Raw genomic sequence first — 17,034 nt, 5'->3', positions numbered from 1 at the left:
TATTTTATCAAAATGCACTGGTGCCTATGGTCCCCCAATCTGGCGACCAGTTACAAAATGACCTTTCCGTGTTTACCTGCTGGTGCCCTCCCTCCCTGTCCATCATCCACCCACCCCACTGACTGATTTTGTAAGATAAGCTACTGCTGGGCAGAGTCCTCACTTCAAGAGGGTACATTGTCCACAAATGAGCTCTTATGAAACCAGGCCATGCCTAAAACTACATAGGGACACTTGGGCTGTAGGAGAGCTTGGGCACGGATGTTCTGCCCCCATATTCATAGAGACAGGTTGCAGGGCTTCTCCTCAACCCAGTCCTTGGGGCACACCCTGCCAGTCGGGGTTTTCAATGAGGACTGGGTTGAAAACCTCTGGTATAGAGTATTCAGTGTTTGTACCTTTAAGAGACTAAAGTGTGTCCTTGGTTACCCGTCTCTTTCCGGTATGGGTTTCAAGCTTCTTAAGCTAGTTTTTTTGAAAGGACATCTCCCCTCTGAACCTGCCTACTTTTATCTGCTTCTGATTCCCTACTGCCCATCCTGCCTCCCGTGCTCCGCTTCTGATCACCTGTTGTGTGTTCCTTCACCTACCGCTCAGCTTGTGATATCTCATGACACTGCTTTCAGCTATCTGGGCCCAAAGCTTTGGAAATCTCTTCCCCCTTCACTCCCACCCTCATTTTCTTCATTTAAAGTCCTTCTTAAGGCTCACCTTTTTTTTCCCTGGCTTTTGAATCCTCCCCCTCTTAGGGCTTCTTTTGGCCTTCCGTCATAGGCGATCGGTGGCCCAACTTTTTGGGGAGGCTAAAGGGGGCGGGGTTAGGGGTGGAGCCAGGGGTAGCGCTTAAATCCATAATTGTCTGATAACACACAGAAAAAAGTAAATAAATAAAAATAAAACTCACAATTAATACCTTTTATTAAATTTAGATATTAGATATGTATCAAATGTCAAAGAATAAAGTGGTTGCTCAAAGCATATTCTAACCACAATCGCTGAACTGCAAAACACTATGCACAACTTTGTGCAAAAACACACTCAGAACCTTACTGTACCATAAATATTACACTGGGCAGAACCTAATACACCAATATACCACTCATACAGAAAATGCAGACCGTCAACAATATGAAACAAGGGATCATATCATCACAGTTCTCATGTAGAGCCAAAAAAACACCCTAATTCATGTTTAATGTGGGATAAAATGCCATAAATAAGTAAATAAATATAAATTTTTAATGTTGAGCACCTGATTCTCAAAGTGGACATATTCCAAACACTATAATGAAAATAAAATGATCTTTCCTACCTTTGTTGTCTGGTGACCTTTTCTGATTATGCTGGCCCAGTATCCGTTCTGCTGCTATCTGTCCTCAGTGCAGGTCAGGAAGTCATCCTCGTTAAATATCTCCATGGCAACCCAGGACACCTCCAGCCAACCCCTCCTGCTCTCCAAGCAGTAAGGTAAACAAACCATAAACCAATTTCTACAACTGGTTACACAAGGCTAGAGGGCTTTCACTGCAGCTCCTGCTGTGAGGATGGAGGTAAATCAACAATTTAAACCCCTCAGAGCACAGCAGGGGAGGCTTAGCCTCTCCAAGCCTCTTATACCGGGCACCTATGCCTTCCCTCTTACTCTGAGCAGCATCTTAGTTGCCTGTTTGGATCTATTTTGAGGTATATCAAGCCCAAATAAATAAAATCTATGCGAGGTTGTATTTCTCTCTGATGGGCATATTCAGAGCACATATACAGCTCATACGTACCTAAGTATTGCCATACTGGGACAGACCAAAGGTCCATCAAGCTCAGCATCCTGTTTCCAACAGTGGCCAATCCAAGTCACAAATACCTGGCAAGATCCCAAAACAGTACAATACATTTTATGCTGCTTATCCCAGAAATAGTAGATTTTCCCCAAGTCCAATTTAATAAGGGTCTATGGACTTTTTCTTTAGGAAACCGTCCAAACCTTTTTAAACCCCTCTAAGCTAACTGCCTTTACCACATTCTCTGGCAACGAATTCCAGAGTTTAATTACACATTGAGTGAAGAAAAGGTTTCTACGATTCATAAACAGACGCTTCACGTCTACCCATTCAACTCCACTCATTATTTTATAGACCTCTATCATATCTCCCCTCAGTCGCCTTTTCTCCAAGCTGAAGAGCCCCAGAGAGAGAGAGAGAGAGAGAGAGAGAGAGAGAGAGAGTGTCTCTCCCTCTCCCTCTCCCTCTCCTCTCTCTCTCTCTCTCTTTCTCTCTCTCCTCTCTTTCCTCTCTCTCTCCCTCTCTCTCTCTCTCTCTCTCTCCCTCCCTCTCTCTCCCTCTCTCCCTCTCTCTCTCTCTCTCCTCTCTCTTTCTCCCTCTCTTTCTCTCTCTCTCTCCCTCTCTTTCTCTCTCTCTTTCTCCCTCTTTCTCCCTCTCTTTCTCTCTCTCTTTCTCCCTCTCTTTCTCTCTCTCTCCCTCTCTTTCTCTCTCTCTCTCTCCCTCTCTTTCTCTCTCTCTCCCTCTCTCTCTTTCTCCCTCTCTTTCTCTCTCTCTCTCTCCCTCTCTTTCTCTCTCTCTCTCCCTCTCTCTCTCTCTCTATATATATATATATCTATATATATATATATATAAACACTACTGGGTTTAAATTATAAAAATATACCGATATAACTCCCTGTGGTTTCCTGGAGACTTCATATTGGTTGCTTGCTTTCTAGCATACTGGGTTTGTTGTGACCCCCCCTTTTTTTTCTTCTTCCCCCCTCCCCCCCCCCCCCTGAGAGAATGGTAGAAGCAGCTGTCTGACTTAGCAAGCAGTGCATGCCTCCAGAAAAATCACTGTAATTCCATCAAGTCTTTTTACCACTAGTACTATACAGCATAATCTCTCGGCGTGTGCTGAAATCACTCTCCCAGTCCATGAGTCTGGGGTAGACTGGTTGAGAGTGGACTCTGGTAGCAGAGGCTACATACTTTTCAGTATTGGGTTTAACTGTATGCTGAGCATTCTGGGATTGAGGTAGCGGAACAGTGGTAAGGGCTTGTGGAGTAGAGGGTGGGCAGACTCCTGATTTACGCACATATCATTAAAAAATACAGGCAAATATTTTAGGCAGATGAATTTACATCTGCTTTCAAGCAGGCATAATGTCTGTGTTGTCATTCTAGGTTTAATTTCGGCAGGTTTTGTGCTTGTATTTTATGCCTGTGCAGGTTACTGTCGAGACATTCCCACGTTTAAATAACAGGAGGTACATGTCTGTAGATCAGTCTACACATTTTTATTTGTTACATTTGTACCCCACATTTTCCCACCTATTTGCAGGCTCAATGTGGCTTACATGGTACCGTACAGGCGTTCGCCAGTTGGTTGATAACAAATACAGGTTGTATTGTGGTCGAAGTGAGGTAGGTGTGTATCAGGCACCATGAGGATGGAAGGGATGAAGATTTTATATTGTCCAGTACGATCATTGGTTGTGTTGTGTTGCTGGGTGTGGGGATTTACGTTGGATCGGTGGGGTAGGCCTTTTTGAAGAGGTTGGTTTTTAGTGATTTTCTGAAGTTTAGTTGGTCATAGATTATTTTCACAGCTTTTGGGAGTCCATTCCATAGTTGTGCGCTTTAATAACAGGTCTACTAAATGTGGGAATCATAAATGTAAAGGGTAAAATAGTAATAGGACAGGGAAGCAACAAAAGAAACTCGGATTACAATCGTCATATCAGTAATAAGATGATTGCTTAAGCACAATACAACAGGACTGAGAAAAATCTTGATCAAAGGTAAGAATCAAACAATTTAGAATGATGCCTGATACTTGAAGCTCAGAGAACTAAAAGAGAGGCAATGAATGGTCCACAAAATCAGAGGTGGCAGAGAGATCTAGTAAGGGAATCAATACGTCCTGCCCTCGATCAAGAGCGGTGTGGATAAAGTCAAGCCTATCGAGATCACTGTGTTTCAGGAGAAATGAATAGGGTCTGGTGGAGCAGTTGTGGACTTAAGAGAACTGACCAGACACGATATCTCCAAAGACGAAGGCAGCAAGGCTGTCGAAAGGGGGGGAGGTGGCAAAATTCCCCAGGCCTGGCCTCCAAGGGGGGGGGGGGGGCCGGTCCCAGCACAGGCAAGCTTCTTCTTGCCCGCCTGCTTCTGGGATGGGTCTGACTCTCTCAAGGAGGTTGGTCTCTCTCCTAATCCTGCTGCCTTCTGCAATCATCCAGGTCCTGGGTGACATGCAGCAGGAGCAGGAGAGGACAACAGCAGTCACGGGAAAGTAAAGGGGGTGGGGACGGTGGCGGCAGCTGCCTGAGTGTGGGGGGGGCAGTGCAGCGGCAGCTCAAGTGGGGGGTGCGCAGTGGTCCGGTCCCGCCCCGGGCCCGGCTGGGTCTGTCGGTGGCCCTGGATGGCAGTATAAATTTATGAAAGCTTTTACTTTGGTCCAGGGAGCTTAAATTACCAGCCACCAAAGGGATGTCTGCCAGTAGAATTAACAGGCTGAACAGGAATTCGATTGTAGTGAAGATATTAAATTTTGAACTTCCTCAACAAAAGCCAATGCAAGACTATCAGCAGCTAGACTGGAAGTTAAGGATGAGCAAGAGGGAGTGGAAGAGTGTCGAGTAATAATCCTTAGTGGTATTGAGAGTCTTCCTCTGCTTGTTTCAGCTTTCTCTTTACAGCATTCTGCTCACAATTCCTGAGCCAATTTCTCCAAACGGGTTAGTTATGCTCATACCATGACAGGAACGAACCTCATGCCTGGCTCCTTCAGTTTTCAGTTTTACACTGTGGTCCATGGCGATTACTGTTGTGCTACACTGTACAGTCCTTCCTTTTGTTCCAGTCTTGTTCTAGTTGTTGTCTGATTGGTTTTTGTTGGTTTTAGCTATAGCTTTATTAGTAATTCTATCTTTGTTATATAATTATGCTCTGTTCACTGCCATGATGTATCTTTCGACTGTGCAGTTATTCAAATAAATAAAGAAATAGAAATAAATAACATAAGAATAGCCATACTGGGTCAGACCAATGGTCCATCTAGCCCAGTATCCCGTTTCCAACAGTGGCCAATCCAGGTCTCAAGTACTTGGCAGAAACCCAGTTAGTAGCAACATTCCATGTAGAACCCCAAAGAGTATCAACATTCCATTCAGAATCTCAAATAGTAGCAACATTCTGTGTAGAACCCCAAAAAGTAGCAACATTCCATTCAGAATCTCAAATAGTAGCAACATTCCATGTAGAACCCCAAAGAGTGGCAACATTCCATTCAGAATCTCAAATGGTAGCAACATTCCATGTAGAACCCCAAAGAGTAGCAACATTCCATTCAGAATCTCAAATGGTAGCAACATTCCATGTAGAACTCCAAAGAGTAGCAACATTCCATTCAGAATCTCAAATAGTAGCAACATTCCGTGTAGAACCCCAAAGAGTAGCAACATTCCATTCAGAATCTCAAATAGTAGCAACATTCCATGTAGAACCCCAAAGAGTGGCAACATTCCATTCAGAATCTCAAATGGTAGCAACGTTCCATGTAGAACTCCAAAGAGTGGCAACATTCCATTCAGAATCTCAAATAGTAGCAACGTTCCATGTAGAACCCCAAAGAGTAGCAACATTCCATTCAGAATCTCAAATAGTAGCAACATTCCATGCAGAACCTCAAACAGTAACAAGATTCCATGTTACTAACCCCCCAGGGATAAGCAGTGGTTTTCCCCAGTCTGCCTTAATTACAGTTTATGGAATTTATCTAAACCTTTTTTAAAAACTGCTTCATTAACTGCTTTTACCACCTCCTCTTGCAACGAGTTCCAGAACTTAACTATGCATTGAGTGAAAAACTATTTTTAAAGTATTACCATGTAACTTCACGGTATGTCCCATAGTCTTTGTATTTTATTTTTCATGTTGGAAGATGAAACTGAACCTGTCGCTCTGGTGCTTTTCTGCCTTCCCAGGAACCCCGACGGTGACGTCAGCCCCTGGTGTTACATTGCAGAGCACGAGGATGGTGTGTACTGGAAATACTGCGACATCCCAGCCTGTCGAAGTACGTAGACCTCTTTTCCCTAAACCTAAAAGGCAGCTCTTTACAGACTGGGCAATATTGAATGGTGGGGGGATGAGAGGCTGAGGGGTGATGCTGGATGGGAGAGAGAAGGGCATTATTGGTGGAGAGAGAGTCATCTGAAGGGATGGGATGGGAAGAGGGGAGAAACGTTAACTGATAATTGCACTTGTTAATCTCCCTCGCCTTCTTTTCATTAAGGATTTGTTCCATTTGGATAGCTTATACTTTTTATTTTTTTAGTTTTTTTTTTTAATTTATTATTTATAAATTTCAATTTTACAAGCATAACAACTTGTTCTAAGAAAAATTGGAATTTAGAGGTTACAAAAATTCAGGAAAATCTATTATCATCATAAATATTCCTCTAACCAATACAAGTCCACCATAAGGGAGTTCAAAAATACAATTCAGTTGAAGCGAATAAACAGGTAATTAACATATAAAGAGAGTGAATAAACGCATCTTAGCCGTTATTATATTACTGTTGAACATTATTACTAGTTGGAAAACTAGTTCCAACTGTCCTTTTAGATGTTATAAAAGTCTCAAGTTGAATAGGATCAAAAAACGCAAACTTTTCGGTTTGGTAGGTGACTAGGCATTTGCAAGGGAATTTAAGGAAAAATGTTGCCCCCAAAGTGAGCACTTCTTGTTTCTTCTGTAGGAATTTCTTCCAGCGCAGCTGTGTTTCCCTTGATACATCCGGAAAGATGCTGATCTTTAAACCCTTAAAAAGTTTTGCCGAATTTTTATAGAATAATCTTAATATCCAAGTTTTATCCGGAGATAAAACTACCGTAACTATCAAAGTAGCAGGTGTTACTTGTTCAGTGTCCGAAAGCTCTAACAGAGCGGATACATCTGAAGGTTGGGTTTCTAGTTGTTGTAAATTCCTAGATGGAATATAAAATACTTGTGCCAGAGGAGGCATATCCTCTTCCTTTATTTGAAGAATTTCTTTAAAGTATAACTTTAACATCTCTTTAGGAGCCATAGTATTCAAATAAGGAAAATTAAGAAATCGAAGATTGTTACTTCTAGAAAAGTTTTCCATTATTTCCACTTTTCGTCTTAAATTACTTAAATCTTTTACAACTACATTTTGAACTTCATGTAGTTGTTGAATATCTTTGGCTTGTTGTCCCACCTGTGAATTTAATTGTTCTACTTTGTCTTCCAACTTTTCAACATCTTGTTTAACCTTCTGCATTTGGGTTACTAAAGCTTTGCCCAAATCTATTATAAGTGTCCAAAGGGATTCAAGAGTCACTTCGGGGGGTTTAGTTTGTGTTAAGGCAAATGTGAAGGCTCCTATCTCCGTCAGTTGTTGTTGCAGTGTGTTTCCTGATCGACTGGAGCTAAATCTCTCCTCTGTCGATATTCCGTTCAGCTCAGCTCTCTCCTGATCTTCAATCGCCCCCGGCGTCCCTACTGCTACCTCTCCTTCCGGAGTTCGACTCGGAGACGACGCCACCAAAGGTGAGAGCTCGCGAAACACAGGAGGAGGTGTTCGAGCGTCCGGGCTCAGTGAAACTTCCAGCTCAAGTGTCTTTCGCATGCTTTCAACTGCTGCGGGAGACAACAGCAAGCCGCGCGTCGGCGTACTAGCGGCCTGGGCCCACTGTAGGAACAGTTCAATCGTGCCGCTTCGAACCGGGGTTTCAAGTCGCTGGGGGCCGATAGCCGCGGCTTTCCCCCTTCTTTTCGGCATTGTAAGGTAATCTTAGGCAAAAACCAATTTCTTAAAAGAAAGTTCCTCAGGAGCTGCAAAGATGCGTCCTCGGTAGCCATTTTTATATACTTTTTATTTTTGAGTTACAGGGGCTAATTTGTCAAGGGTTATTTTGTGGAAACAGCCATTTTGTTAAGGGCTATTTTCTTACAAGGCTATTTTGTCTGGGTGCCCTTACCCAAGGCCGCAGGGTGTGTTAGCGGGATTTGAACCCTGGTCTCTCTGGGTCAACCTGCTGCTCTAACCACTAGGCTATGCTTCCACACCACTGAATAGGAACGAGTCAGCTTGAATTCATCAATTTATTACTTTTTTTGAAGATGAAAACAAGTGGATAATGGTGACCCAGTTGCTATAGTGTATTTAGATTTTCAAAAGGCATTTGACAAAGTCCCTCATGACAGACTCTTTAGGAAATGAAACAGTCATTGGCATATGGAATGCCTTGCCAATAGCTGTTCAAACCTCAGGAATCAACCCAAGACCAGCCTATCTCAGGAAGCCTACTCCAAGGATTCAACTTATAACCTAATAACAGATCCATGGACCATCTTAGTCTCTTTACCCTTTTTCCTTCTTACCCTGTTCCTTCTATCCTATCTAATTGTATTTGTATAACCACTGGTCCGGCGATAGCCTTATCAGTACATTGTAAGCCACTTCGAGCCTGCAAAAATGTGGGGGAAAGTGGGGTATAAATGTGCTAAATAAATAAACAGTAGAATTAAATGATCAGTTATTTGTATGGAAAAGGGAAAGTAATGGAGCCCCCAGGGCAAGGGGGGGGGGGGGGAACAGGCCTGTGCTGTTTACGATATTTAGAAATGGTCTGACGATAGGAGTGATGAGTTTGTGGACGATGCAAACTTATTCAAAGTCATTAAAACACCAGAGGGGAGTGAGGAGGATCTTGTGAGACCAGGAGGCTGGTTATCTACCAGATGAAATTTAATGTGGACAGTAATCTCAACCACGGGTACCAATAGAAATCAAACAAAATAAAACATGGAAAAGAAAATAAGATGATACCTTTTTTATTGGACATAACTTAATACATTTCTTGATTAGCTTTCGAAGGTTGCCCTTCTTCCTCAGATCAGAAATAAGCAAATGTGCTAGCTGACAGTGTATATAAGTGAAAACATTCAAGCATTACTATGACAGTCTGGCAGGATGGGAGGATGGGGGTGGGTCGGAGGTATGCATGGGGACATCAAAGCATATCACTGATATTCTAACAGGATGGGTGTGGATAGGTGAGGGGTGGGGTGATCAACAGAGAGATACAGCTTTATGGTTTATAATGGGTTAGGAACCCCAGATCCTTGTTAAGTCCTTTCTGTTGGGTGTTAAAATATTCAATCATTCTGACTTCAAAGGTCTTACGTTCTTGTATGGTTTTAAAGTTACCTTTCAGTATTCTCACTGTGAAATCACTGGTACAGTGTCCTGGTTCTGTGAAGTGCTGTCCCACCGGGGTGGGGGCCCTACTGGCTGTATTGTTCATGTGATATTACGGGTACGAAATACTGGGTTGTACATAAGTACATAAGTAATGCCATACTGGGAAAAGACCAAGGGTCCATCGAGCCCAGCATCCTGTCCACGACAGCGGCCAATCCAGGCCAAGGGCACCTGGCAAGCTTCCCAAACGTACAGACATTCTATACATGTTATTCCTGGAATTGTGGATTTTTCCCAAGTCCATTTAGTAGCGGTCTATGGACTTGTCCTTCAGGAAACTGTCCAACCCCTTTTAAAACTCTGCCAAGCTAACCGCCTTCACTACGTTCTCCGGCAATGAATTCCAGAGTTTAATTATGCGTTGGGTGAAGAAACATTTTCTCCGGTTTGTTTTAAATTTACTACACTGTAGTTTATTTATTTACTAGTAAAAAAGGCCCGTTTCCAAAACAAATGAAACGGGCGCTAGCATGTGGGGTTTTTTTTTTTGTTTTCTTTTTCTGTTTGATATTAAGGGATATATTTTTTTTTTTTAAAAGGAAAAGAGTTTTTTTTTTTAAGTTGTAAAGTCTGTATGAGTGTTTGTGGTTTTGAGGGGGGGGTTTTGGGGGTCTATGGGTGTATGCTATTTTTTTTGGGGGGGGAGGGGTGTTTGTGGGGTAGGGTAGCGTTGTTCTGTATGAGTGTTTGTGGTTTTGAGGGGGGTTGTGGGTGTCTGTGGGTGTGTGTGCCATTTTGTGGGGGGGTGTTTGTGGGGTAGGGTTGTTCTGTATGAGTGTTTGTGTTTTTTGGGGGGGGGATTATGGGAGTCTGTGGGTGTTTGTAAGAGAGAGATGTAGGTTTTTACTGTTTCAGTTTTTGTATTAAGGGGGTTGGGGGAGGGAGTGTGTGTGTATGAGTGTGAAAGCAAGATGTTGTCTGTCCATGGCAGTGTGTGGCATTTTGGGTGGTGGGCAGTTTGGTTGTATGTATGTGTGTTAGTGAGTGATGCTGATTGTCCATATTAGATGTGGGGGGTTTTTGTGGCTTGTAGGGGGTGATTCTCTGCGTGTGAGTGTGATACAGTAATCTTAATTCAGCAGGGCACTCTGATGTGGTATTTGTAGGCACTTGTATTTTTGTTGAAACCAGAGGGATCCGTTGCAGGCAGGCAGTAGGATTAGATATGGGGTTTTTTTTCGAGTGTGGAATGTGGGTGATGTTCTGTAGGGGGGGACGGGGCTGAGGGCGCATGTGTCTGGAGGTCTCCTTGTAGGTACTGATTTCAGCTGGGCACTCAGGTGGGCTATTATCCGTTTTTTTTTAGGGGGGGGGTTGGGCGCCAGAGGTTTCCGTTTGGATGGTTTTTTTGGGGGGGGGGTTGGTTTGGTTTTAGTGTGGAATGTGGGTGGCGTTCTGTAGGGGGGGCGGGGCTGAGGGCGCATGTGTTTGGAAGTCTCTGTTATAGGCACTGAACGCCGGCTTGGAGACTCACTGCATGAACAGCTTGCAGAGTAAGGTCCGCGATGTAGTGGTTGTTTAGTGGCGTTCTTCGTCCGCGCTTTCCTCACGGTTGGTCCCCGTGCTGGTAGCTACCCCCTCCTCAGGAAGGGGCGGGACTCGTGTGTGTTTGTTTTTTTTTTCCTGAACGCCGCTGCATTTTCTTTGCTGTCCCACTCCTGCTCCTCTGCAGCACCGGTCCCATTCAAAGGCTTGGTGGTTTCTAAGTCCATGTGAGTGTTTGGGAGGTGGAACCGTACTTTGTGTGCATCACCTGAGGCACAGCCAATCAGCAGCGCGTGGGTGGGGCAAACACTGATGTTCAAAAAGTGGTCTCTGCCGCCTCACTTTAGAACGTTGGGAAAGTGAGGCTTCATTAGAATGTTGGAGGTGTGTTTTATATAGAGAGATTTATTGCATTTGTATCCCACATTTTCCCACCTATTTGCGGGTTCAGTGTGGCTTACAATACATTGTATTGATGGAAATACAATTTGTTACAACTCGATTATGGGTTACATTGTGAGGAGTTAAGTTAGGACAAAGTCAAAGTATCATTAAGGGAATAAACATGGAAAAGAACGGTGGAACAGTGGAAGAACAACAGATGCTGATAAGGCAACAGAATAATAGCAAGAGAACATTCGGGTATAATATTTTATCTGTAAATTGAGATTTAAATGTGATAAAATTACTGGGGATGAGAGTATGGAAGAGAGTGTATTGATGCATTGCTAACTGTGTGTGTGTAATTCATTTGTTTTGATCCTTTCAATAGATTTTTTCAAAGAGATGAGTCTTTAATAGTTTGCGGAAGTTGGTTAGTTCGTAGATCGTTTTCACGTTGCATGGTAGTTTATTCCAGAATTGCTTGCTCATGTAGGAAAAGGTTGATGCGTGCAGCACTTTGTATTTTATGCCTTTGCAATTTGGGAAGTGGAGGTTGAGGAAAGTTCGGGATGATCTTTTGGCGTTTCTGGGTGGTAGGTCTATTAAGTCGGACATGTAGGCTGGGGCTTCACCAAGAATGATTTTGTGGACTAGTGTGCATACTTTGAAGGTGATGCGTTCCTTGAGTGGGAGCCAGTGTAGCTTCTCTCGTAAGTTTCATCGCATGCCCCCTAGTCCTAGTATTTTTGGAAAGCGTGAACAGACGCTTCACATCCACCTGTTCCACTCCACTCATTATTTGTGAATTAGGAGTTGTTACCTGTCATAACGATCTTGAAGTCATTTTGTGGATAATACATTGACATTTTCAGCCCAGCAAATCAATGGTAGGGATTTCTGCTTCTGTAGGTCCCTGGTGTCTGCGGCTCGAGTGTTGTGTGCAGTTCTGGTGGCCCAAAGGAGCTGGAAAAGGTTCAAAGAAGGACAATAAGACTGATAAAGGGGACACACACCTCTCGGGCCTCTTTTGCTAAAGACCCCCTTAGGAAGAAACGACCGAACAGATCAGGGCGACTCAGCCTGGAAAAGAGACAGCTGCGAGGCGACAGAATAGAAGTTTATGAGATCATGAATGGGGTGAAACAAGGCACATTGTTTAGCCTGTCATTGTTTCCAGCATGTTCCATGACGCTAATGAGCAGCAGGTTGAATAAAAATGCTAGAAAGTGTTTTTCACACAGCCGTAATTACGCAGAGGTTTGGACAAGGTCCTGGAGCCCCTGAGAACAAACGTGGGCCAAGTCCATGACTTTGAACACATGGACATAAGAATAGCCATACTGGCTCAGACCAATGGTCCATCTAACATAGTAACATAGTAAATGACGGCAGAAAAAGACCTGCACGGTCCATCCAGTCTGCCCTACAAGACAAACTCATATGTGCTACTTTTTGTGTATACCTTACCTTGATTTGTACCTGTCCTTTTCCGGGCACAGACCATATAAGTCTGCCTAGCACTATCCCCGCCTCCCAACCACCAGCCCTGCCTCCCACCACTGGCTCTGGCACAGACCGTATAAGTCTGCCCAGCACTATCCCCGCCTCCTGCCACCAGCTCTGCCACCCAATCTCAGCTAAGCTCCTTAGGATCCATTCCTTCTGAACAGGATTCCTTTATGTTTATCCCACGCATGTTTGAATTCCGTTACCGTTTTCCTCTCCACCTCCCGCAGGAGGGCATTCCAAGCATCCACTACTCTCTCTGTGAAAAAATACTTCCTGACATTTTTCTTGAGGCTGCCCCCCTTCAATCTCATTTCATGTCCTCTCGTTCTACCACCTTCCCATCTCCGGAAAAGGTTCATTTGCGGATTAATACTAGCCCAGTATCCTGTTTTCCAACCAGTGGCCAAGCCAGGTCACAAGGTTCTAGGCAGAAACCCAAATTGTGGGAACACTCCATACTACAAATCCCATATATTCTTATAAATATCCTGTCCTGACATCAGTATTTGACTAAACCCCTAATGCAGACATTCTACTGCCGAAACACTTTGAGTTCCATTCAAACGGTAGGACAGACTGACAGACACCAGTGTCTCTCTCTTTTAATCAAGTTATTTGCATCTACAGCCAGTGGTTGGTTCATGTCGCTGCTTCTGTTCTCGCAATGGAGCACCACGGCAGCATCGGACGTGTCACGGCAGGCCTGAGTATCCGGGGAGAACATTCAGAACAGCGAACACAATTTTCTTCCCGCCAGAATAAAAAGCAATACTAGAAAAAAAAAAAACACCGCAACAGGATCGTACTGGACAATATACAATCTTCACTCCCTTCGACCTTCATGGTGCCTGATACACACCTAACTCATTAGACCACAATATAACCTTGTATTTGTTATCAACCGACTTGGCGAACGCCATTACGGTACTATATAAGCCACGTTGAGCCTGCAAATAGGTGGGAAAATGTGGGGTATAAATGTAACAAATAAAATAAATGACGACAGATAAAGACCTGTGCGGTCCATCCAATCTGCCCAGTGAAGCAGCCAGAGTTATGCCCTGCTGCTTCTTATAGCTCAGACCCCTCTATGTCCTGTTCAAAGTGTGTATGTCAGGCTTTAATTGCATCCTCTTTCTAGAGAGGGATCCTCTGTGTTTATCCCACGCATTTTTGAATTTGAATTCCTTCATTGTTTTGTCTCCACCACGCTAGTATTCCAGGCATCCACCGTAATAAAGTACTTCCTGATGAATTGAGGTTGCGGGGGGGGGGGGGGGGGGGGGGGGGGTCTGCCTAGGGATATTATTTATTAGGATTTTAGTAGTAGCTCAAGGTGAGTTACATTCAGGTACATTCAGGATGTTTCTCTGTCCCAGGAGGCAATGGAGGGTTAAGTGGCTTGCCCAAGATCACAAAGGGCAGCAGTGGGATTTGAACCAGACACCCTTGGACGTCACAATGACTAGGCCACTCCTGCACTCTAGTCCTGCTTCCCTGTCTCTGAAAACGATTTGTTTGTACATTAATACCTTCCAAGTATTCTGTTTCCTGTCTCCCCTGGGAGCTTCTTCCTGGCTTTGCTTCTTCTAACTTGGGTGATGATGTGGTTTGTGTGGGTCCAAGCAGATGGAGTCCTAGACACAGTATTGGCGACACAGCGAAACACCCTCCTGAGATTTGCTCTGGATATCTACTTGCTAACTCTGAAGCCATCTCCTGACAGCCTGGCCCAGGAGCTCAGCATCAGCCCCTCTTCTCACTGCCAGCAAATCCTGACTGTCACTGAAGGCTGCTGCCATGTGGACAGCCATCAATTATCAAAAATGCAAAAGTGGATAGAAAGAGCAACAAAAGTCATAAAACAACTCTTTCTAAAAAATGAAAATCAGGAACTCAAGGTAAGAGTAAAAATAAAAAAGTTTGGAAGGGAAAAAGTCTCAGTTCCCAACCTCCACCTCATGTATTTGCTTTGTAGGTGGTAGGATTTTAACAGGGATCTCATCTCACTCTTCACAGGCATTAAAAAAAACCAAAACCCTTCCAAAAAACATTGTTAAATCACCACTTGGCTTCAGTTTTTTTGATGGAACCAGAAAACGTAGCTTAAGTGGAAGCCTGCTCTTTTGCTCTAAATCAATCACATCGACCTACAGCCAGAGTTGCGCTGGAGCTGCTGTATCACGACCCGATCCCAAGTACTTGCCAGCGTAAACCTGCACCTATTTCTCAGTGTCATCCGGGTCCCTCCAGACCCCGATGGGGAGAGCCATACCACGGTCTTGTTTAAAAGAGGTTTTGCACGGCGCTGTCCACCCTTCGGGTCAAGTGACTCCAAAACAAATCTCTGCTGCTTCAGAGAATATCAAGCTGAAAGAAGTTAATACGCAGTTAAAATTTAAAGAAAAAAACTGGAGAGGTTTGAGGCTTTTTTTTTCCATTGTTGCCTTTGGCATTGTGGTTTTCTGAATGGAAGGGAATGTGGCTTGCGTTGGAATGATCCCTTCTGCTTATGATAGTTCACAAGTAATTTTGGCCATCCCTCACAACCCAGCAAGGGTGTGGCTTTGCTACCACAGAAATTCACAATGGGAAAAGGGTTTATAAATACTCAAAGAGGTACAGGATTAAACACACAGGCAGGAGGTGGGGTGTTGGGGGGGGGGGGGGGGGGGAGTGAGAGGGAGAAACAAGGAAGTCTCATGGGATCATGAAAAGAAATCACAGTCTGCTTGAGGCTGATCTCACAGTAGGAGAAGGGTCTGATCACATTCTCCAAATATACAAAGGTTAGTGTTCCCGGACATCCCTGTGACCCAGGTCAAGCTGAGCTACGTTGGCTTTTGTGCTATTTGCAAGTGTGGAGATGTAGTTCATATTATGAACTTCATAAGGGTCTCCGAGAAAAGCAGGGCTGAATCTCTGTGCGTTCAAGGGGGCAAAGCCTGAACTGGCTGAGCCTGGCCTAAGTGACATGGAGCCATCTGCTGGCCATATCAAAGGCCTTATTATGCGCTAACCTGGACCTCTTCCATAACTGTGACGATGGGGCTAGTCACCGAGGTCAGAAGGACCGAGGGGTTTCAGAGAAAAGGGCTCTTCGTGCTGAGACGTTACGTTATGACACATGCTGCTGGCAGCGACAGTTCTAAAACCAGAGAGCCTAAGGCCTGGTGCTGAACTTTGTATGTTTACAAAGGCTGTCTGACAACGTTTCCTCTTTTGCAGCTTATATTCTTTTCCTCCTTTCGCTTTTATACATTTTCATAATGTCTTGGGCCTGGGCTGTATTATTCTAGTTTCCAGCAATCTCATTCTCTGAATTTGTGAATGTCACAAGCTCTCAGGCAAGGAGTTTAATTACAAGACACTACCTTACATTATACTTCTATGCCGCTGATACCTTTAGGTTCTTAGCGGTTTACAATCATTAAAAAAACCAAGACGGTCTCTTGGGAAGCAAAAAAACCAGAGAATCTTATTGAACTAATTTTAACAAACTTCTTGAAGATAGTTTTTTACATTGTTTCTTGAATAAGAAAAAAAAGATAACTGAGCAGCAAAACAAATATTAAAATCACTCCAGATCCTCAGAACAGTGGTCATGCAGTTACATAGTAGATGACGGCAGAAAAAGACCTGCACGGTCCATCCAGTCTGCCCAACAGGATAAACTCATATGTGCTACTTTTTGTGTATACCTGACCTTGTTTTGTATCTGTCTTTTTCAGGGCACAGACCGTAGAAGTCTGCCCGGCACTAGCCCCATGAAAAAAAAACAACATAGCTTATATTCCCAAGTTATATTATAGAAAAAAAAAAAAGGAAAAAGTTGCCAAACGGATACGTTTACTAAGGTGCATTAGCATTTTTAACATGCCTTTAACCTTTTCCGGAGACGGGAAGGTGGTAGCACTAGAGGACATGAAATGAGATTGAAGGGGGGCAGACTCAAGAAAAATCTCAGGAAGTATTTTTTCAAGGAGAGAGTGGTGGATGCTTGGAGAACTCTTTTATTAAAAAAGAAACGCAAAGCCATACAGAAACATATAACCCCAAACCAAATATATACAAACAAGTCCCCCACCTTAAATCCACCTATCTACCTATATACACTGTCAACCCCCACCCATCCTAAAATGAAATTAAATGAACATAAAATTCAAATAAAACTCGAAGCCAATTCAAAATAAACTGTCCAACCCCTCTATGGAGGTTTCAAGTGCACATGCCTCCACCAAACATTGGTTCTTGCTATCCCCTCCGCCACCCGTTCCCACTGGGCTACCCCCTGGACCGCCCGAACCACCTCCCAACTAACGCTGTCGGCTGATCGGTAGTCCTGGTGCAAGGAGACCCCACACCGAGCCATCCAGAGG

General features: G+C 43.9%; 1 protein-coding gene across 1 annotated transcript in view; it reads left to right on the top strand.

Moving 5' to 3' along the window:
* Positions 1-17,034, top strand: part of KREMEN1 (kringle containing transmembrane protein 1) — a 150,602-nt gene that overhangs the window by 73,836 nt on the left and 59,732 nt on the right. Inside the window, exon 3 of the mRNA XM_030219872.1 lies at positions 5,969-6,060. Coding sequence (XP_030075732.1) covers positions 5,969-6,060 — 92 coding nt within the window. The remainder of the gene's footprint in view (positions 1-5,968; positions 6,061-17,034) is intronic.

This window comes from Microcaecilia unicolor, chromosome 11 (genome assembly GCF_901765095.1).
Source record: "Microcaecilia unicolor chromosome 11, aMicUni1.1, whole genome shotgun sequence".
Classification (NCBI taxonomy): domain Eukaryota; kingdom Metazoa; phylum Chordata; class Amphibia; order Gymnophiona; family Siphonopidae; genus Microcaecilia; species Microcaecilia unicolor.
Note: the sequence above shows the minus strand (reverse complement) of the source record. Positions and strands in the feature narration are given on the sequence as shown.